At 42.7% G+C, this 22797-nt stretch overlaps 1 protein-coding gene across 1 annotated transcript in view; it reads left to right on the top strand.

Annotated features, from left to right (window-relative positions):
• The window catches only part of LOC123503990 (G protein-coupled receptor kinase 1-like), a 140818-nt gene that overhangs the window by 66293 nt on the left and 51728 nt on the right, over positions 1–22797 (top strand). Inside the window, exon 2 of the mRNA XM_045254186.1 lies at positions 19880–19956. Coding sequence (XP_045110121.1) covers positions 19880–19956 — 77 coding nt within the window. The remainder of the gene's footprint in view (positions 1–19879; positions 19957–22797) is intronic.

Here is a 22797-nt window from a genome sequence, read left to right as displayed (position 1 = left end):
GAAGAGAAATAAAGGCAACAGAGATGGTATGAAAGAAGGAAGGAGAGATGGAAGGCAAGGAAGATAAAAATGGAAGGATAGGAAAATAACTAAAGATGAGAAAAAAAAGGAAAAGAAAATAGCTTACCGGACAGAAAAAAAAAAGAGAAACAAAATAAATAAAAAAAGGATAAACAAAAGTAAATAGACAGAAGAAAACAAAACAAAAGAAAAAAGTAGGAATAGAAGAAAAAAATAACCAAAGAATACTTTTAGAAACACAGGAAGAGATAGAAAGAGAAAGAGAGAGAGAGAGAGAGAGAAGTGAGAGAATAGTGGGAGGTGGCGGAAGTGAGAGGGAGAGATGGAGAGAAAAGAGAGAGAGAAAGAAAGAGAGATGGAGGGGAGTGGGTAGATGACGGATTGAAGAGAAAAAAAAAGACTAGGATGGAAGAGATAGAAAGAGAGAGAGAAAGAGAAAGAAATAATGAGTGAACGAGTAGGAAGGAAACAGGGAAGAGAGGAAGTTTGGATAGATGACTAAGAAGGGCGGAATGAGGCTGAGTAAGGAAGGACCCTTGGAGGAGGAAGAGGAAGAGGGCAAGTGTTTCGTGACAGAGGCGAGGCTCGTGAGTTGCTAGAGAAATGCTTGCAGGTAAATCCAAGTTATTCAGGTCACTGCCCCGCAAACCGGAACAATGGCAAAGGTATAATTAACGAGAGAGAGAGAGAGAGAGAGAGAGAGAGAGAGAGAGAGAGAGAGAAAAAGTAAAAAAGCTAAATTAACGATAGCTAGTAGAGAGAGAGAGAGAGAGAGAGAGAGAGAGAGAGAGAGAGAGAGAGAGAGAGAGAGAGAGAGAGATTACACAAGAAGACAACCAAAAATGAGAAAAGATAGCGTGACAAATAGCATAGAAAGGAACCAAGAGAGAGAGAGAGAGAGAGAGAGAGAGAGAGAGAGAGAGAGAGAGAGAGAGAGGTGTATAAATGTGAGTAAAAGTCACAAACGAGATGGGAAACATTGCCATAAACAAAGTGTTTTAATGGCTATTGTGTTTTCATTGTAATTTACTTGTCACTGCATTTTTTTTGCTATAATTCTCTCTCTCTCTCTCTCTCTCTCTCTCTCTCTCTCTCTCTCTCTCTCTCTCTCTCTCTCTCTCTCTCTCTCTCTCTCTCTCTCTCTCTCTCTCTCTCTCTCTCTCTCTCTTCAGTAAGATTTTGTTTGTATGTTTGTGTCTGTTTGTCTTATCTATACTTGTATATGTATTGTTTTGCATGTTTGTATTTATCTGGAGTCTTGTTTTCCTGTGTTTTGTCTATGTATATATACATTTATATACGTCTGTGTACTTGTCTGCTTGTCTGTCCCTCTCCCTCCTTCCTGTTCCTTGTTATGTATATTCTTATTGTCTCGCTTTAAATACAAAACAATGTGGAATACGAGGAAGGACACGCAATACAGGGATGAGGTTGCAACCACACCGGAAAAGAGCGAAATGGGGTTTTCCCGACAGGATTCCTGCTTGCGGAAATCTAAGAAATAGGAAAGATCAGATATACCGGTATTAGTGGAGCCCTGGTGAGCGGGTATCCAATCCACAAACCTATTACTGCATCACCTGCGAATATTACCTTCAGGTGTAAGAGGAGGAGGGCTGGCTGGAGGGAAAATAATAAATAAAAAGTTAACTGTCGATCAATACTGCCCGGGGTTATGGTGTGTGTGTGTGTGTGTGTGTGTGTGTGTGTGTGTGTGTGTGTGTGTGTGTGTGTAAATGGTGATGGATGTATTGTATGTTGCGGTGTGACTGTTTTCCATTGATGCTTGTTCAATAGGATTTACAGTAACCTCTTTTTTGTCATAGTGTCATGTAAATGTGAGGCTTTGAACTATATTTTCGCTGATACATTCTTTTTTTTTTTTGCTGTTTTTGAGCCATGAAGGGATTGAGGAAGTGAAGAAGAGAGAGAGAGAGAGAGAGAGAGAGAGAGAGAGAGAGAGAGAGAGAGAGAGAGGCTTCCAGCATGTTTGACAGGAGATGAAGATAACGAAGCGGCTCTTCAACGAGTGTTTAGCAAGGTAATGGTGATGGGCTGGGAGTGTTGGGCGTCTGTTAGCGCTGGAGTACACAAGAGATAGACTTGCTAAGGTGTTCTTGATGTAGGGTGGAGGCAAGGACGTGGATGGAAGGACGTGAGTGGCTGGAGAGAGCTTGGGATAACCCGGGGCTCGAGGCTGTGTGCGTTATTTTAGGTACACGACGGAAATCTTGCGAGTGGTGTGAAAGGTTGGGGAAGGCCAGCGACTCAGGACACGCCCGCGATTGTTGGCGAATGGCTGAGTTTGTTTGGTTGATTTTAGGCGAATGGTTAAGTTTGTTTGAGTTATTTTAGGTGATTGGCTGTTTATTTTGAGCGATTTTAAGCGAATGACTGTTTATTTGAGCGATTTTAGGCGAATGATTGTTTTATTTGAGCGATTTTAGGCGAATGGTTGAGTTTGGTTGATCTTAGGCGAATAGATCAGTTTGTTTCAGTTGTTTTTAGTGAATGGCTGTTTATTTGAACGATTTTAGTCGAGTGGCTGAATTTGTATGAGCAATTTCAGGTGAAGGGTTGAATTTTGTTGATTTTAGACGAAAAGTTGAGTTTGTTTAAGTTATTTTAGGCGAATAGTTGAGTTTGAGTTATTTTAGGTGAATGGCTATTTATTTGAACGGTTTTAGGTGAATGACTGAATATATATGAACGTTTTTAGATGAATGCCTCAGTTCTGTTGATTTTTTGACGAGAAATTGAGTTTGAGTGATTTTAGGCGAATTAGTGAATTTTGAGAGCGGTGTGAAGGGTTACGAAAGGCCAGGAATGCTAGTACTCGTTCCTCTCCCCCTACTGAGTTGAGACGAGTGGCAAGATGTAGGATAGACATGGGAAAGTTAGGGAAAGGCCAGTGATGGTTTTACACGCCATTTACCTAGGCGGATGGCGGGATTTTGAGAGAGAAGGGAGTGAAAGTTTTAGGGAAGACCATAGATCCTTTTGCAGCTCACTGACTACGGGCGAATGATGGGCTTAGAGTAGTATTCAGAAACGCTTTACTTTCTCACCACGACTGTTTTCCAAGGCCACAGAGATGATTAGCGAGGTTTTCAAGTGTTTCTCCAGTTAGTCATGTACAAATCTTATCTCTCTACCTATAGAACCGTAAAAACAACTTTAAAAAATCATGTAAATTTAGTTAAACCCTCTTGAAATAGTGTAGGTGAAGCACTGAGGGGTTTGAGAATACGAGTCAGAATCGGAGAAGCCCCAGCGCCGAGTACAAGCTATTGATTTTGGATGAATGACGCGGTGTTATGAGTGCTATGAGGAAGTCCAGGCAGCGTAGCATAAGAATTACATATGCCATTGATTATAGAAGAATGGCCGGATATTGAGAGGACGGAGAAAGTTCGGGGGAAGACCAGACTCGAGTGCACCCCTATGGTTTGCGAGGGGTGGCCTTGTGCCTGCCAGGGGTGTGCGGAAGCCTCGGGAAGTCCAGAGGTTCGTGTACATGCCGATGAGTTTAGGTGAGTGAATTGATTTTTGAGAGTCAATATTTAAATTTCAAGGTGGCGTAGATTGGGTCAGCTGATTGTGTTTTCTTCTAAATGTTTTACTTTTTTGTTTTTTTTGTTTTCATGTCATTTTTTTTTTATTTGTTGAATCAGTCGTGGTCGTGTTGCATTTTTCAATTTATTTCACGTAAAATGTATCCTTCTTTTCCTCATCTCTTAGTGAATCAAGCTCGTACTTTTTCTTTCTTACATCTAATACATTAACTCCTTCAGTACCATGACATGTTTTCATATTTACTCTGCTTACTATTTGACGTTTTATGCAACTTCAGAAACTTACTTGGGGATTAAAATAGCGAAGACTCTGCCCACTAATCTTCTGACCTTCATAGACCCTTCTAATGTAAATGAAATAGTTTAATCACACCCAAAACTCAAGGTAAAAATGCGTCCCAGTACTGAAGGGGTGAAGTATAGTAAGTGTCTGGAGGCAGCACCATGGGGGAGAGTGGGAGAGTGGGACAGCGAGGCACAAGCATGCACAGTAATGAAGGTCTAGGTGGTGCTGGCTGTATGGCATAGGCACCCCTGTCAGCCCCACGTAGCGTGCAAGACAGGAGTGCTGACGTCAGTAGGAGGTCCACAATAGTCGAGGGGCCACCGTCTTAGGAATTGAAAAGCCATTAGATTCTACTTTGTCGGCTCCTCAGGCACTGATGACGGGCGGCTGGATGACACCTCGGTTAAGCTTTGCGTAATGTCTCTACTGCCGTGGTTGTATATACATGCACGACTGCTTCATCACGAGAGGTGGTCGTTGTTGTGTTCTCCATGTCCTACGTGGTTTGCATCTCTAACTAGGCCTATATTCTAAAACGCTTTGGGCTTTCATAAGGACTGTTTTCAAAGGCATCATGTGATTTTTGAAGCTTCCATTGGTGTTTTTTCTTTCTTGTTTTGTTGTTATGTTCTTAGAATCATGGAAACATCCTTAAAAACTTTCCCAGAATCATGGAAACATCCTTAAAAACTTTCCCAACTACCCACTACAGCCTGTTAAAAAAGTAGTCAAGACCGTGGAAAGTTTGAGAATAGACTCTGATTTCATGCTGTCATTTAACACCGCCATTTCACAAGTGGATATCAAGGCTACAGCACAGCCAGTAAATGTTCGAGGCCCAGATCTTCCCTGTCGTTCACTGGGTCTGGGTGGTTCATTGGTCCCCTTTACGTACATTGCCTGAGCTGTAAACGCTGCAGGTGTTGAGCCGCACCCTTCATTTTGATATTCGTGGACGTCTTTTCATCGCTGTTAATGGCGACCCCTTCAGGCTACACCGGTCATTATCCACTATGACTCAGGGACCACCGCCTTCAATGCCTGAGTAATCTCGCATCATTCACCACGGTTAGAAACTATTACGGAGCTGGTGCCCTCGCGTTTGAGTGGTTGCCGTGCTTCTTACCGTGTGCCTACATGTGGCGGGGTTGTATGCTGTGTTAGTGCTGGGGAAAGACAGGGAGATAATGAGTAGCCAGGGTTTACTATGTTCTGTATCCGGCTACTGTGTGACTCTCCGCCCAGATCAGAGTGGCTGGCTCTCTGTAGTCATAGCACGCGTGTATAAATGTATGCGTGACTGAGGTGCACTCGTGTGTATATGTTTGTGTGTGTGTGTGTGTATATGTTTTCTGACAGTGTAGGGAATCATACTCATCACTCCCACTGCCAGCTATCATCACCATCACCTCCATCACCGCATACCAAGCCGCTGAAGTCGCCGCACTGTCACCTCCTGCCTGTAGCCTCATCCCTTCACCTTCCTTTCATTCCCCGGGACCACCACAGAGGGCGAGTTAGGATTCTCCCTTCCTTGCCTCTGCTTTATTGAAGGTTACGTCGCGATGGCAGGTTGTCTCACACGGTCTCCTTCCCCTCTCACCAGTGACGTAGGTATGGAGGAGGAGGAGGAGGAGGAGGAGGAGCAAGAGCAAGGGAGCGAGGGAGGGAAGGGTGATGACGTGAGTGAGGAAGATGGCCAGAGTATGTACTGTGTAGCAAGAAGGGTACGCATGTGGGAGGGAGGGAGGGAAGGAGTGGAGTGGTGGACATGTTATGCTTGTGGAGTGATGGGAGTGACTTGGGTGACGTGGACTGGCAGGAGAGAGAGAGAGAGAGAGAGAGAGAGAGAGAGAGAGAGAGAGAGAGAGAGAGAGAGAGAGAGAGAGAGAGAGAGAGAGTACACTATTGAAACGAGTGCTAGAGAAGAAGGGAAGGAAGTACGTATGTGGATCAAGATAAGCATGAAAAAAAACAGATACGTGACATCAATACAAAGGAGAAATCCCAGTAACTTTCAACCTATTAAGCCCTGAGAGTTTTCATTTATTTATTCATTTATTTACTTATCATTTTATGTAAAGTGTTCGTTTAAAAATGATGCTTCCTTCCTCCGTCCGGCGCTGCGAGGTAATACTAAGGGTCTGGGTATCGAGGCTCGGGGCGGCGAACCACTAAATATGTAAATATAATGAGGTGAGAACGTGACGAATAGACTCTTGTTAGCAGGCCCGACAAACACTCTGCTAAGTGAACACATAATAGGCTCCATCCGCGCACCCCGCTCCCAGTGCCAACAACACCCTATAGCTCGGCCTGGCCGCCACACACACACACACACACACACACACACACACACACACACACACACACACACACACACACACACACACACACACACACACACACACACACACACACACACACACACACACACACAGTTAGTTAGGTCGTTAATTTGTTGCCAAAAAAGAAAAAAATGCTATTCCGTTGTGATGCTAATACGAAATCACACACACACACACACACACACACACACACACACACACACACACACACACACACACACACACACACACGTACACACACACAAATCTTCGTGGAAACAGGCAATAATCACGTTACTTCCAGCAATACGCTCTTGAACTTTAAAGTGTAAGAGTTAAGAGTGCACAGGTGCGGCCAGACAGTCACCAGCTGACTGGACACCACCACCACCACTACCACCACCACCACTGCCGCTACCACCACCACCACTACGGCCGTGACTCCTCGCCCATTCAGGAAGAAGCTTGCTTACACTGAACTAGCTTCCATTGACCTGGCGTGTCTTGTTGCTCTCTGACTTACTTGGCCGCCTCTCGGACACACACTCCTGCTGACCCCACGCTTCCTTGTAATGTAAAGCCAGCGGTTCAGACTTACTAGATAAAAAGCATATTTCTTCTATCTCTGCAGCCTGGAGCGGTCAGTCGTGTGGTGGGCCATTCTAGCCTTACTATGCGGTGCTCCGAGGACCCTTAGAGAACTGTGGCGGTGTTTTCTGCCCGGTTGACAGATTCATATGTTATAAAATGAGTTCGTAATCTTAAGTTTCCCAGAAAGATAGCCAGTCCGCCCGCCAGCGAGGCAGCCAGCTGGCATGGATTTTTCTTTTTAATATCTGAGGTTGGGTTGGTCTTTTATTTGTATGATTCTCTCTCTCTCTCTCTCTCTCTCTCTCTCTCTCTCTCTCTCTCTCTCTCTCTCTCTCTCTCTCTCTCTCTCTCTCTCTCTCTCTCTCTCTCTCTCTCTCTCTCTCTCTCTCTCTCTCTCTCTCTCGTACTTCAGTCAGAGATTGAATCTTGATGACTTAATAAAAACTGGATTAAAGTGAAGTTCACGCATGAGATCGTGTTTGTGGGGGAGAGAGAGAGAGAGAGAGAGAGAGAGAGAGAGAGAGAGAGAGAGAGAGAGAGAGAGAGAGAGAGAGAGAGAGAGAGAGAGAGAGAGAGAGAGAGAGAGAGAGAGAGAGAGAGAGAGAGAGAGCACAACTGATACCTAAAACGGCTGTGAAATAAAGGTGTCAGATTTTCCCAGGAGGTTAGCGAGCCAGGAGAGGTGAAGCGAGGCGAGAGCAGGAGCCTCCTCGCCACTTCCTTCCCTGTTTGACCTCGGCTCGCAGGAATATTGTTCGGAAATGTGTGTGTGGAGTTGGGTGGAAGTTATGTTTTACCGGGATGTACGAGAATGGCCTGAAGGAGGTTTAACAAGGCCGTAGTCGTGTGTTTCTCGTGTTCCCCAGTGATCGTAAATGCGCGGAGTTCGGAGTGTGTCTTCTCTAATGCACAATATGGTGTTGGCAGTTTTAGAGTCTCACTTGCACCGTTGGAAAGATCTTAAAAGTCTTTCTGTACCGTGCCGTGCTTTCATACTTATTCTGGTTAGTATTTGGTGATTTTATGCAGCTTCAGAAACTTATGGGGGGATGAAGACAGTAAAGATTCTGACCATTTATCTTTTGACTTCCATAGACGCTTCGTAATGCCAGTAAAATCGTCTAAATATACCAAAAAATTATGATAGATACGCGTCTCATGTACTGAAGGGATTAGACGTCTTGTCATGGATTTCTCTTGTCCCCATTGCCTATAAATACAATGAACTCCGTGTCTCCGTCTTATTAATGTATGTCTGCAGTTTTAAATTCGACTTTTTGTGGTTAATTTTTAGTTTGTACCGTTAATAATGACCTCAAACAGCTTTTTTTATGACCATGCTAGAAGATTGGTGTGTGTCTGTGCTTGTGTGTCGTAATGCAGTATACGACGTTAGGAGTTGTAAGTTTGACTGTTTACGACTGATTCTGAACGCTTTGGTCTTTCAGCAACCGTTAATAATTATCCCAAAGACCTCGTTCGTGCATTTCTCTCTTAGTTCGGTTTGCTTCTTCCTTTAATGCTCAGCGATGTCATCAGTTTGAATTTCGACTGATTTGGACGGCCTTACTTTTACCTTTTTATCTTTCTTGAGTCATTAACCACTCCAAAAGTATTTATTCGTGTTCTACAGCCAAACATTATACGAACAAAAATTACAATATCTATTCTTTTTATCTCCATTCTGTTTTGTGCGCTTGTAAACATTCAGTGCACTGTTAAATTCTAAGAGACCTTGTTCCTATGTTTTCATCTTCGTCATTGCCTGTCAAGGAGTTAATGCGTCTTCCTCAATCACAGGTCGGTGTCAATTGTTTTATTTTGCTTACTACTGATTACAACGTTCTGGTCTTACTTTTACCGTTAGCAAGCAATTCAAACGTCTTGTTCGTGCATGTCTCGTGTCCTCCAGTGCCTAGTAAGGAGTTTGATGTGTCTTCCTTAATGCACAGTGCGATGTTAGCAGTTTCAAATTAGACTCTTTATGATCAATTATAACGTCTTGGTTTTATTTTTCCCGCTGGCAAGCAACTCATCTTATTTGTGTATTTCTTGTATCCTTCAGCTCCTGATAAAGAATTTCGTATTCTCTCCTTAGTACACAATTCGGTGCCAACAGTGTAATTTCGACTGTTTACGACTGATTGAGTTTTGGCTGTGTGTATACCGTTAGCAAACACTCACATCTTATTCGTGCATTTCTCGCGGCCTCCAGGAGTGTGATGTCCCTTCCTTAATGCACAGTGCGGTGTTAAGAGTTTAAGGTTAGAGTGTTTACGAGTGATGTGAACCTTTTGGTCTAAGAGGCACCGTTAGCCAGCGCCCTAAAGACCTTGTGACAGGGGCGTGTTCGGGAGACACCGTTCCTCACCACTGACTTAGGCGACGTGTCAAGTGAAGTGACGACGTGTCGGGGAAGGTGACGATGTGTCGGGATGAGTGATCTGTAGGTGAGGCGGGGGACCGTTTTGTCGGCGAGGTGACGTCACATTGCACACTTGTCTTCAAGGACACACGATCGTTAATGTGACCTTTTGAAGACGGTGAGGCTCACTTTCTTGCTGAACTTCGCTAACATTTCTGACATATTCAACCATACAAATATGTCACAAAGTATTCTCTCTCTCTCTCTCTCTCTCTCTCTCTCTCTCTCTCTCTCTCTCTCTCTCTCTCTCTCTCTCTCTCTCAAAATCATAAAATATAAGTCAAACTCGTGGACACTTTTTTATGCCTTTTACTTTTTATTATTGACTGAGCAGACTAGTTTTTGAATTTTCGCACGAATCATGAAAATATCCTTCAAATACCCAGTAGCTTCATCTACAGCCTGTTAAAAGAAGCCGAGATAGAGTGCCCTGATATTAGCGGTGCAAGGATGTAAGATGTTTAGTATTCACGTTTATCTTTGTATCTCTGTTGATGACACGCCGGAGAGAACCCGTTTTTTGAACTCGAGGAAGAAAAAAAAAAAAAACTAGGAAAACAAAATATACATCAACACTTCCACCTGTCATCAGAATGGAAGTGCTGTCTTGTTGTTGTTAACCCCTTCAGTGCTAGGACACGTTTTCCTATTAATTTTGGTTACTATTTGGCAATTTTACACAGCTTCAGAAATTTATGTGGCAATTAGATTAGTGAAAACTGGCCATTAATCTTCTGACCTCCATAGATCCTTCGTAATGTCAATAAAATAATCTAATCACGCCCAAAACTGGAGGTAAAAATGCGTTCCAGTACTGTAGGGGCTAAGTGTCTTTGCTCACTACTCTACAGCTGGCAAATTGTGAAGGTAAGGAGCTGTTGCTATTCTACACATCTTGCTTGGGGTTAGTTTAGCTTGTAATAAACTGTCTCATATGTATGCTAGTGTTTGGTCTGCCTTTGTGCTCCTTTGTGTGTCTGCTGTCCTACATCTTTTACTTTAGATTAGATGGTGTAGCCTTTCACAGAGTTCAGTGAGGGCCATTAGGTTTATTGTGGTTTCTCTTTCCTTTGTGTTCTTTTGTGAGTCTTTCTGTCTGTCACACGCCAGAGGGAGAAAGGAAAAGATCCAAACGCATCAGCTGTTCCCATCCACGTATTCCAGGAGTAAGGAGTATAAAAGGAAAGAAAGAAGAAACTGTAAAATAAGACATCATACGATTTACAGGAAAACGTAACATTACTTATACATGTCAAAGAGACTGAAGGGAATATACAGGAGAAAAACCTTAATAGCATGGACCGTTTTAGTACGCGAAATAACAGTGCACGGTAAAGAAGATGAAGAGAGAAAGAAAAGACCGTATGATTAACAGAAAGAGATATTTTTCCCCTTCACATCAATGAGATTAAAGGAAAAGAAAGTAAATGTATTCTCATATTACGCTGATGCAAAGAAAAAATAGTAAATAAAAGACAGTAGAATTAATGAGAAAGGAAATTTTAGCTGAGCGACAAAGCATGTTCTCTAGGCATGTGGCCACGCTCCTACACCCCAACCCAACACCCCCTACAACCCACCTCGTCCCTCCATCCCATCAACCACCCGCCTCTACATCACCCCAACTCCTTCAAAGCGGTACAGTTGGCTGCGGCAAGAGTGTGTCATGTTCATTGTGGATTTACTAGTTATTATCATGGGTTTGTTGGTGGTTTCTCTCCACAGGCAATTGTTTGATGCGTCACCGCGCGCCAGCCTTCACGGAACAAAATAATAGTAATCGGTTCAATGGGGACATCCTGTTTTTGCGTGGTGGGGGAGGTGCTCTGTGGCAGGTCCTTGCTTACTGCGCCGACTCTCACTGCCGCTTTGTCTACCTGTCTTTTTAATCTGTTTATCTGCCTGCCTGTCTTGTCTCTCTGTCTATCTATCTTGGTATCACTGTGTTGATTTTTTCTTCTATTTATTTATTCGTTTGATTACTTCTCTTTTCATTTGTGTGTTTGTAAATTATACTGAGAACAAAATTGTCTAAGAACGACATAAAAAGTAGACTCATATTATATAAAAACCCGTAAAACTTTCACTCATTTATAAACTTAGAATTAATGAACTAGAAAAAAAAGGCATGATTCTACACAAGGATTTTCGAAAGCTAGCACTCAAGCAAAAGTATCATGGAATATGTTGTAAAGCTAATGAGGAGCTTGATTTTTTTTATGAGTAAAACTGACGGGGGTTGCTGAACATGAAATCTCACGTGCCATTAGTAGATCAAAGGGTTAAGGCTGAACTGTCAGAGTATTACAGATCGCCGCTGTGAGATTGGGGTTGTCATAAAAGAACTTAGGCTACAGGTGGACCGTGCATACAAAGGTGATGGAACAGAACCATGTGTGTTTTCTTTGCTTCATTCTGTGCCAACATGTTGTATTGTACTTCTCATATAAGTAAATAATCAATGTATATCTCTGACGTCCTTTCGTTAAATTTATCTTGCCATATTTAGTTCTCATTCTTATTCTTTCTTATGTATTTTCACTCCTTGCTTTTTACCAGGCAATTCTGGAGCTCATTACGTGTTTTTCTCTCTTTCCTACGACCTGAATGCCTTAAAGAGATCAGTATTAAAACATCTTGGAACGAAGTTGGTCAAGTTCTTATGGAAATTTTTATAATTGACTTCGGAAACATTATATTGAATGGGGCTCTCTTCTGAACATTTTTGCGTCTTAGCACGAAATGTAAGGCAAGTGATATATACATCTGCATTAATACGATGTGTTGTACTCGTAAATCTAAACCATATATGCCCTTACATACAACCTTAGTCTTATACGTAACATCAGATCCAATTGATATATATTACGTGTAAGAACATAAGTTATCCTTTACGTAAACTAACAACAAAGAAGAAGAAAAAACACACTAGGATCCGTCCATTCTGGCTGTGTTGCGAGTGGAATTGTGTCGCTGTGAAAGGATCATGCAATTTCCCCTACATTGTTTCTTGGGGCGCTCCTGATGCGGCGAGGGTGTTATTGAGGCTTTGTCTTGGCCCTTGTATTGTCTGTAGTGGTGGTGGTGGTGGTGGAGGTGGTGGTGGTTGTGGTGGTTTTGGTGGTGGAGGTGTTGTTCCTCGTACTCGTATTTCTTGAGCGCAGGACAAACAGGTTTCCATCCACTGGGCTCTGTGCGGGATGTTAATGCTTCTTTTCTTTTGGATAACATTTCTCTTCATGTACTTGTATATTCTCATGTCTGTTTGTCTGTCTGTCTGTCTGTCTGTCTGTCTGTCTGGCTGGCTGGCTGGTTATCTACCTCTCGGTCTATCCGTCTGTCCCCAAGATATCTCAAAAGTTCGGTATCCACGTATTTCAATTAATTTTAGGAGAAAAGTCCGTCTTGGACCAAAGATCAATTTAGAAGATTACTAGGCGGATTCAGTTGTGTGTGTGTGTGTGTGTGTGTGTGTGTGTGTGTGTGTGTGTGTATATATATATATATATATATATATATATATATATATATATATATATATATATATATATATATATATATATATATATATATATATATATATATATATACATACATACACACACACACACACACACACACACACACACACACACACACACACACACACACACACACACACACGAATCTCAGCTATTTCCAATGTTGTCAGATTTCCCCGAAGGACGAGTCTACGGAAAATATTTTCCACAATTCATATTCTGTGCAGGACGATGGTGGAGGTACGCGTTCCCTGAATCTCCTTTTTGTTTCTAAGGGCTTTTGCGTGAATCTAATTGCTGGAATATTGATGCAGGCTTGTTTTGCTTTTGGTTGCGATGAAAGAATGGAATTAATGGCTAAAAAAGTATCATAGTAAATCACTCATTTTCGTAACGCCAGTAACACGAATGAGTTAAATTCATAGCGCACCGCCTCACTCTGTTTGCTTTCAGGTCGTTCCGAGACGTCGCGTGGCGGTGCTCGTGGTGAAGAATGGGAGGTGATAATGCCTCGCCCCCCCTCCCCTCACACACACACACACACAGAGAGAGAGAGAGAGAGAGAGAGAGAGAGAGAGAGAGAGAGAGAGAGAGAGAGAGAGAGAGAGAGAACATCTATCCCAACCACTGCACCCCTCTGCCTCTTACAGTCCTGTACTGTCACGCGGGTAAAACATGAACACTTTTTGTCGGTAACGGGGGAAGCTTAGCCTGTATTGGTTTTCTGGCTCGTTTCATCCAGGTGCAGGAAATTGCGGTGCAGGAGAGGCCCGCTGCCCCTGATTTTTTCCCCCTTCTTTTTCGATTGGTTTTGTTCTCGTTTGGCCATGAGGCGTGCGTGCCATCACTACCATCGCTGCCCCGTCTATCTCAAAGGTGGTGATGGTGGTGGTAGTAGTGATAGTGTTGCAAAGTTCTTTAATATTAGCATAGTTTAATCCCCCTTCTCGATCTCCTGTGCTGCCTTGGTCCTCACTATAAGGCTGATTCACTTTCTTATACTCTGTATGTAGATTGGGAAAGTGGCGTTGCTCTGTAGCTCGAGTTGATGCTGGCTCGTGTGAACATAAAGATTCCTCGGCTTGACTTAGAGTTGTTCGATGCATTGTGTGTGGGTGCTACAGTGACTCTTTCAAATCTCATTACGGCTGTTTTCATTAGGAATAATCATGATAAATTGTCTTCTCATTGGTTGTTTTTTTGGGTTACGATGCGACGCGATCCTTCTTAAACTATCACTAATATCGTGAAAGCGCCATTGAAACACACACACACACACACACACACACACAAACACGCTACTTTTTACCGAAGTTTGCTTTAAAGTAGTCGATATCACTCGCTGAAACGTTTGAGAATACCAACCATTGAGCCGAGAAGTGAGGGTGATGTAAGGACACGGGGCAGAAAGGAGGTAAAATTATTGCCCTCATGAGCACCAATATCACCATCTTATTTTACTCCTGCCTCTTACTGCTGCTCTCTCCCTCTGCTTTCTCTCTCTCTGCGTGTATATCTGTCCTCATCTTTACACCTACATATGTGTACGTATATCTCTCATTTATTTTCAGTCAATGTATATTTCACACCTAGTGCATAATTTCTCTAAAACATCTGTTTTTTTTTTCATTTATCCTATAAGCTATCGGGTCTGCCTGTAGTGATGTTCTTATGTGTGTCTATCTGTATATATGTCTACCAGTCTATCTATCAAGTCTCAATTTAAGTCACTGCCCTCACAGATAGCTACGCACTAACATATTCCCCCTTCCCCTCAACCGCAGCCTTTCCACGTGTCACTCTACACATGAATATCTATAATTATGTATTTGTGAGTCATCCGTGTCCTCTCCGTCCACTTGTCCGGGTCTTTCAAGTTACCAGATACTCCTCTATCACTTCAGCCATTCCACACACGACGCGCAATTCACCTATGAACATCCTTTTCCTTTATGAATACTTGTTGCGTGAACCTTAAAACCCTTACACACACACACACACACACACACACACACACACACACACACACACACACACACACACACACACACACACACACACACACACACACACCGTCACCATCACCAAGGAGGGCTAAGCTTGAGTCTTTCCTCTTGTCGCTTGTCACGTCTCCTCTCCTCGTGCCAGACCGTTGCAGCACACGGACGGTACTCCCGCGCCACAGTCCCCGCCTCGTGCTGTCTTGTGATGCAGGAAACAGTCGTGGGGTTGTGTAGGGATTTTTAACGCTGTGATATTGTGATTGCTGTTGGTTTTGCCGTTGTTATCTCTTGTGGTGTAGCGTTTCATGATTGCTACACACACACACACACACACACACACACACACACACACACACACACACACACACACACACACACACACACACACCTTTAATACCATACGTGTTTGTACACTATGGAAGGGAAGAATTGCTGGTCATGTCACTACTACTACTACTACTACTACTACTACTACTACTACTACTACTACTACTACTACTACTACTACTACTATTAATCTTCTCCACTCGTTCTTTTACTCCTACTACCACTACCATACTACTACTACTACTACTACTACTACTACTACTACTACTACTACTACTACTACTACTACTACCACCACCACCACCACCACCACCACCACCACCACCACCACCACCACCATACTACTACTACTACTACTACTACTACTACTACTACTACTACTACTACTACTACTACTACTACCGTTACTTCGTCATGCAAGTGAAGATGAGTGGTAATGGCGGGTGATGGAGATGATGGGGGCGCCGAGGGTGACGGGTGATGATTGGGATGCTGGTGGGTGATGGATGCTGCAGGGATAGCGGTCGTGAGTGGCGGTGTGTGGTGGTGTGTGGTGACCGGCTGATGACTGGTGGTGATGGTGGTTATGGTGGTAGTGAGTTGCAGTAGTAGTAATCGTTGTTGTTGTAAGAGGAAGCTTAATCTCTTCAACACTGGGATACATTTTTTGCCTTGAGTGTTGGGTTGATTAGACCATTTTATTAACAATTAAGAAGATTAATGGCCACAGTCCTCACTAGTTTAATCCCGACTTGAGTTTCTGAAGCCGTAGAAAATCACCAAACAGTAAGTAGAATGAATATGGAAAAGCGTCATTGTTTTCACTAGTTTAATATCCACTTGAGTTTCTGAGGCTGTATGAAATCACCAAATAGTAAGCAGAATGAATATGGAAACGCGTCATGGTATTGAAGGGGTTAAAAAAGTAATCTTAAAGGAAACACAGTGGCTTTACATTTAAGAGTTTCCTGGTCATACATTCTCACTCTCATTGCCTTGGCACCGCACCAAATGGCATTGCGGTATGGAAAAGCTGAGCAGCGCGCCGTTATTTCCACCATAAACTTTCTCATAAGATCAACCACGATAGAAAAGGAAATAATTAAGGTTGAGTGCAAAAATCCGGAATATTTTACCTTCTTTTCTTTTCTCCTTTTTCTGATCTGTTCTGTCTTAGCAATATACTCAGGAATTAACGTGCATGTGTTCTGTTGTAGCTTCTCCTTTTGGCTTCTAGGATATCATATTCAGCATTTGTTCTCGGGGTTTTCGTGGAAGCAGTTGTTTCTTTGTTGGTGATTGATTGTGACACGTAAACTGTGATGGAACGGCACAGCTGCATGACACGCTGGCTCACTCTCTGATAAACACATTACTACTATTACTACCACTTTCGTTTATTTCTTCGTTTTCCTCTTATATTTTTACACCAGCAGTAAAATAAAAGATTCTTGAGGAAAACAGAAGGAAATAACGTGGTCGGTCGAATGACTCTACCGTGACAGGCCACTTGCCAAATATTAGAAATTTTTGCTCCAGTAAACTTCAGAGCGAACCTGTGATGGACGAAGAGGCGGTGCGTGCCAAGCCTTCACTTCGGAACGGCTGCCGTGCGCTGGGCTGGACTTCAGGACTCCACCAAGGTCACTCAGCCGTCCACTCGTGCTCAAACCGGAGAGAAGGACCAATAGAAAATGATATTGCCCTCGATTAAAGTATCCCTGTACTGAGAAGTGTTCAATTTTGATGCATGTGTGTGTGTGTGTGTGTGTGTGTGTGTGTGTGTGTGTGTGTGTGTGTGTGTGTGTGTGGCTAGACTTGTGATTAGTTTAGCTGGGATCCATATCGCGGGCTTGCCAGTTTCCTTTATGACGTTCTTATGCGGCTCCTCAATATTCTTGCCTCTGATGGATGTCGAAAGAAACTCATCTTGTATGCATTATAGGAGGAAAAATCTTGGCATTGAATATTTACACACTGACTGAGAGAGAGAGAGAGAGAGAGAGAGAGAGAGAGAGAGAGAGAGAGAGAGAGAGAGAGAGAGAGAGAGAGAGAGAGCACATAAGTTAGACAAGGGAAAAGAAGTACACATCAGGATGGTGATAGGTAGACGAATAAACAAAAGCGAAGCAGCGGAGGATGAAGGGAGAGGTTACTTCCCCACCAGAGTGAGTGTGCCGTGCGGTCCTTCCGGGGGCTTCATTAATGCCTTCACATGTGTTTCCTGCGTGGCCGTAACGAGAGGAGAGGTGGAGAGCTTAGTAACATAGCGGAGACTAACGAGAAAGTGAGGAGGGCCCGGTTGGTATATTGTCCCCGAACTTCAAAAGGCCCCACCATGTGTCTGAGAATGGAGCGCACCAGCCGTCAGTTCTGCCCTTTAGACGACCCTCCTGAGCTGCGAGGGCCCGGGGGAGGGAGGCGATGCACGTTGCTGTCAACCAGGGAGGCGGACGAGATGCTGTGTTAAAAGTGTGCCTGTAAAGAGTAACAGGTACTCCCGGATCATTACTCTCGTCACGTGAAGCACTAGTGAGTCCGTCCCGCCAGCGACCCATGTTCTTCCCCACGTCTTGGTCTGTGTTGTGGGAGCCTTGCCTTTATTATCGCACTCCATGTGATTTTTTTTGTCCATTTCTTCATCTGCCTTCTGTATTTTCTTGTTTATATTTTATCTTGTGTTTTAATGTGATTTTTAAGGTTTTTAACTTTTTTTTTTACTCTCGTGGTGTTGCGGGAGTCTTGCCTTCACTATTACATTCCCTCATGTGATTTTTTTTTCTCCATTTCTTCATCTGCTTTCTATATTTTCTTGTTTATATTTCATCTTGCGTTTTGATGTGATTTTAAAGACTTTGAACTTGTTTCTTTACTCTCTATTAATATACCCTTTGTTTTCTGTCTATTTGTTTGAGATTATTGCTTTCTTTCACCTTTTCGTTTCTTTGTATCGTCGGAAAGAAATGACAGAGCTAACTTTTCTTGTTGTTCTGCTTGGTGTTTGGTGTTTGGTGGTGGTTGGCGTCCTCTTGTTAACCTCCATGCGCCTCACGTAACCTTGGATCTATTAATGTCGTGAACCCTGTGTTTTTGTTGTGGGTTCTGTGCGTACGTATGCTTATTTTTGGTATGGAGGATAAGTTGAGTGTTGTGCTATGTGTTCTCCACAATAGTGTTTATTCTTTAACTAGTGCAGCCATCCTCTTAACCCCTTCAGCACCATGACGCGTTTCCATATTTTTTTCTGGTTACTATTTGTTGATTTTATACAACTTCAGAAACTTATGTGGGCGATTAAAATAGTGAAGTTTCTAGCCATTTTTATTCTGACCTACATAGACCCTTCCTAATGTCAATAGAATGGTTTTATCGTACACAAATCTCATGGTAAAAATGTGTCCCAGTATTGAATGGGTTAATCCTCCCGTTCACAAGTAGTAAAACGATAAAAAGGAATGATATATAGCTTCGTTTGTTGAGTAAATAACATATAATGATGAATAATTGATTTGCAAAGCCATTTAATTGTATGAAACCACCAATTATATTATGTTTGCTTTTATATCTTGATTTATGGCATTGAGAGAGTAAAACATCCAATTGTATCTCGTTTAGTAACTCTTCCTTTCTAAAACTGATTCGTGCAGGAATTAAAAAACACAAAACCATCACTTATGCTTCTTTGTATCTATAACACTACCATGATAACACTGAATCGTGCTGCTACATCAGAATACGAAACAAACGACTATTATTCCATGCCATCATAACTCTACTACTGTAACATGTTCACGTCCCTGACAAGAACGGAGGAACATGCCTGTGTTGACCCGTGTGCGTGTGTGTTGTCTAAACTCTAAACATTCCTAGCCACACTGGGGATGCTTTTCTGGTACAGCGTGAGGGCAGTGTGTATAGCAGAGCGAGGGAGGTATTGAGGTGCATAGTGAATGTGTGTGTGTGTGTGTGTGTGTGTGTGTGTGTGTGTGTGTGTGTGTGTGTGTGTGTGTGTGTGTGCTGCTTGAGGCAGAGGAGGGGAGTCAGAGCTTGCTGCCGTGGGTGGAGACTAACTCGAGGCGCTATTTCTAGAAACTTGGGACTGGATTAGATGTGACTTCACTTGACGAGTGGCTTTAGTTCGGTATGACGTCCTATATGAGAGAGAGAGAGAGAGAGAGAGAGAGAGAGAGAGAGAGAGAGAGAGAGAGAGAGAGAGAGAGAGAGAACTGTACCTGATATTGAAGGATCAGAGAAATAAAAACTACATTTGTATATATTTGTTTGTCGCTGTGTATACGTCCGCACACACACACACACACACACACACACACACACACACACACACACACACACACACACACACACACACACATTTAATTAAATCGTGGAAAATTATGAATATTGCCTCCGTTGGCTATTAACCAGCCTTTTTACAGGAGCGATGGGTGGGCGTGGCGGTGCGTGAACGTGTGGGAAGCAAAAAAAAAAAAAAATGTGCACCTGTGTGTGTGTGTGTGTGTGTGTGTGTGTGTGTGTGTGTGTGTAATAATAATAATAATAATAATATACGGTTTATTAATTTGGCAATGTAAAATTACACTGAAAATGTACAGGGGCGGGTTGACATTCAAAACAATGAACTGAAATGCTTAACCTAACTATGGGTCTAACTTAACCTAGAATTCACTTGTGTGTGTGTGTGTGTGTGTGTGTGTGTGTGTGTGTGTGTGTGTGTGTGTGTGTGTGTGTGTGTGTGTGTGTGTAGGGGTGATGTTGTAATGGTATCGTTTGTCTTCCTTGCAGTGTGAGGAGCGTGATGCACAAACACCTGGAGAAGATGGGTGAGGTTAACTTCGACAAGATTTTCAGCCAGAAGATTGGTGAGTACTTGTCGCAGGACGTGTTGCTGTCACCTGGTCTTGTTTGTGTTGAAGGATGGCTGGTATATTCTCTCTCTCTCTCTCTCTCTCTCTCTCTCTCTCTCTCTCTCTCTCTCTCTCTCTCTCTCTCTCTCTCTCTGCTGGTTTAGTAAAGTATGAGGATGTATCAAGTTACTGCTTAGCTTCTCTCTTTACTGCTTACTTATTTTTGCAGCTCAGCACAGCTTTGACTTACCTTCATTGCTGTGGGCATTTTTTCCCTACAGTTATGAATAGTGTGATGAAAAAGGATGCTTGTGTAAGAAAAGTAGACAAAGATAACCGTGACACCTGGCGAAAGCTGGCACAATGCAGACCAAAGGTTATGATGACGGACAACAAAGATTAGACCAAGATAACGAAATTGACTGAAGCACAATTAGCTGGTTATCTCTTGTTGGCCTTGGAAGGGAGTTACATAAATGCTAAGGGTGAGTAGTCAGTGGAGACAAACGACGAAGGAAAAAGAAATGGAAGAGAAGAAAAAAATGAGGAAACCAGTGTGTTGTATTCATTAGAAAAAAAAAAAAAAGGAGTGGTGTTTGGTTTGCCGTGGGAATGAGGTAGTTAAGACTGAAAAGGGCAATAAAAAACAACCTTGTGCGCTAGATGAAGGTAATGCAGTGTCTGAATTTGAGAGACGGAATTCAGCTGTCTACCTGAGCGTGGGAATGGCTTTTTATTGACACAACAAGGAGGACAGGGGTAAAAAATGGCTTATAATACTGTTCTCCTGCTACCTCCTACACACACACACACACACACACACACACACACACACACACACACACACACACACACACACACACACACACACACACACACACACACACACACACACACACACCGCGTAGTGTAGTGGTTAGCACGCTCGACTCACAATCGAGAGGCCCGGGTTCGAGTCCCGGTAAGCGGCGAGGCAAATGGGCAAGCCTCTTAATGTGGCCCCTGTTCACCTAGCAGTAAATAGTTACGGGATGTAACTCGAGGGGTTGTGGCCTCGCTTTCCCGGTGTGTGGAGTGTGTGATGTAGTCTCAGTCCTACCCGAAGATCGGTCTATGAGCTTTGAGCTCGCTCTGTAATGGGGAAGACTGGCTGGGTGACCAGAAGGCGACCGAGGTGAATTACACACACACACACACACACACACACACACACACACACACACACACACACACACACACACACACACACACACACACACACATAACGAAAAATTTCATCAATTTAGTTTAAGTTTTCGAGGAATCTTGATACTGAGGGAGGAAAAGATAAGCTTATGCAGTAGATTAAAGTAATACAATCTTTTAAGTAATGAAAACTTGTTTGGGGTAGGAGTGTTGTAATCATCAACCGTATGAAAACACTAAAAAAAGTTACGAGGACTTGAATATAACATGAGTTAAAACAAGGTGTGAAGAACGGCGTGGCTAAAGATATGCATTATCCAACACTTTGACGTAATTACAGTTTATATTTGGAGAAGATGTTGGCAGGTATTCTTAAACTGTGTTCCCTCATCGTGACTATTTTTCAAAGGCCAGGAAAATAGTTAGCTTGTTAGTGTATTTTTTCCTCATAAATGAACGGAATTCTGGATATGGAATCATGAATACGATTTTTTTTTTGTGACTATTTTTCAAAGGGCAGGAAAATAGTTAGCTTGTTAGTGTATTTTTTCTCATAAATGAACGGAATTTTGGATATGGAATCATGAAAACGATTTTTTTTTTTTCATGCAGAAGAGAAACCAGCCAAGGACAACAAAATAAAAAAAAAGGCTCACTTGAGTGTTGGTTCCTTAAAAGAAAAGTAAAGAGTTAGTCAAAATTAGGGAACAAATGTCATGATGATCTACAATACCTTCCATTGCGGCTCCGTTAGAGTTGAAATAAGTTGTAAAAAATGTTCAACCCTTTTTCTGGTTATTGGGTACGCCTTTCCTTAATTACTAATAGCCCTGAAACATCTCTGCTTTTTTCTAGTCGTCTTCAATCTTTAAATTGGGGAGAAGTTGAAAAATCTACTCATTTTGATGGAACGAACTCAGTAATCATGTTAGCGGTGAGTCAATAGGGAGCTCTAAAAGAAGATTAGACAAATTTATGGATGGGTGATGATAGATGGAATTAGGTAGCTTTGTTCACACAGGGACTGCCACGGGTACACCTGACGGCCTCTTGCAGCTCCTTATTATTTTTTTTATATGTTTGACCCCTCTTTCTTGCATCTACTAGTAAAAGTTTCTTGATTACGTTTGGTGCTATTAATTGTTTTGTATGTCATTGAAAAGGCTTCAAGGATGTAAATAACTTAAACGTAGTATTTGTTAAAGTTATTAAAGGGAATGACAGGACTTTTCTTGCAAAGGTCCCAATTGTGGCAATGATTTCCCTGAGCAGTCGTTCGGTTCGGTATGCTTGGTTTATTTTGAGTAGCTATTTATAAGTAGAGCTCTTATTCAGGTCAGAAAAGTCTGGCAGATGGAGAGTGGGTCTCAGAAGGATTATTATGGCAGATACAGGGAAATCTTCACAGCATGCAAGGTTAAATAAACGCCAGAAGAGTCCCTACTTGTTCCCGGTTTGATACACTTCTCTTGAGCTCTTCTGTCTGTCAGTCTGTCCGTACGTCTTTCCTTGTGCGTGTGTGTGTGTGTGTGTGTGTGTGTGTGTGTGTGTGTGTGTGTGTGTGTGTGTGTGTGTGTGTGTGTGTTGGGTTGTGGTTGTGTTTCAGTTTGTCTTTCTATGTCAGTTTGTATACGTTCTCTCTCTCTCTCTCTCTCTCTCTCTCTCTCTCTC

The sequence above is a fragment of the Portunus trituberculatus genome, chromosome 15 (genome assembly GCF_017591435.1).
Source record: "Portunus trituberculatus isolate SZX2019 chromosome 15, ASM1759143v1, whole genome shotgun sequence".
In the NCBI taxonomy this organism is placed as follows: Eukaryota; Metazoa; Arthropoda; class Malacostraca; order Decapoda; family Portunidae; genus Portunus; species Portunus trituberculatus.
The sequence above is the reverse complement of the archived record's forward strand: the minus strand, read 5'-3'. Positions and strand labels throughout refer to the sequence as shown.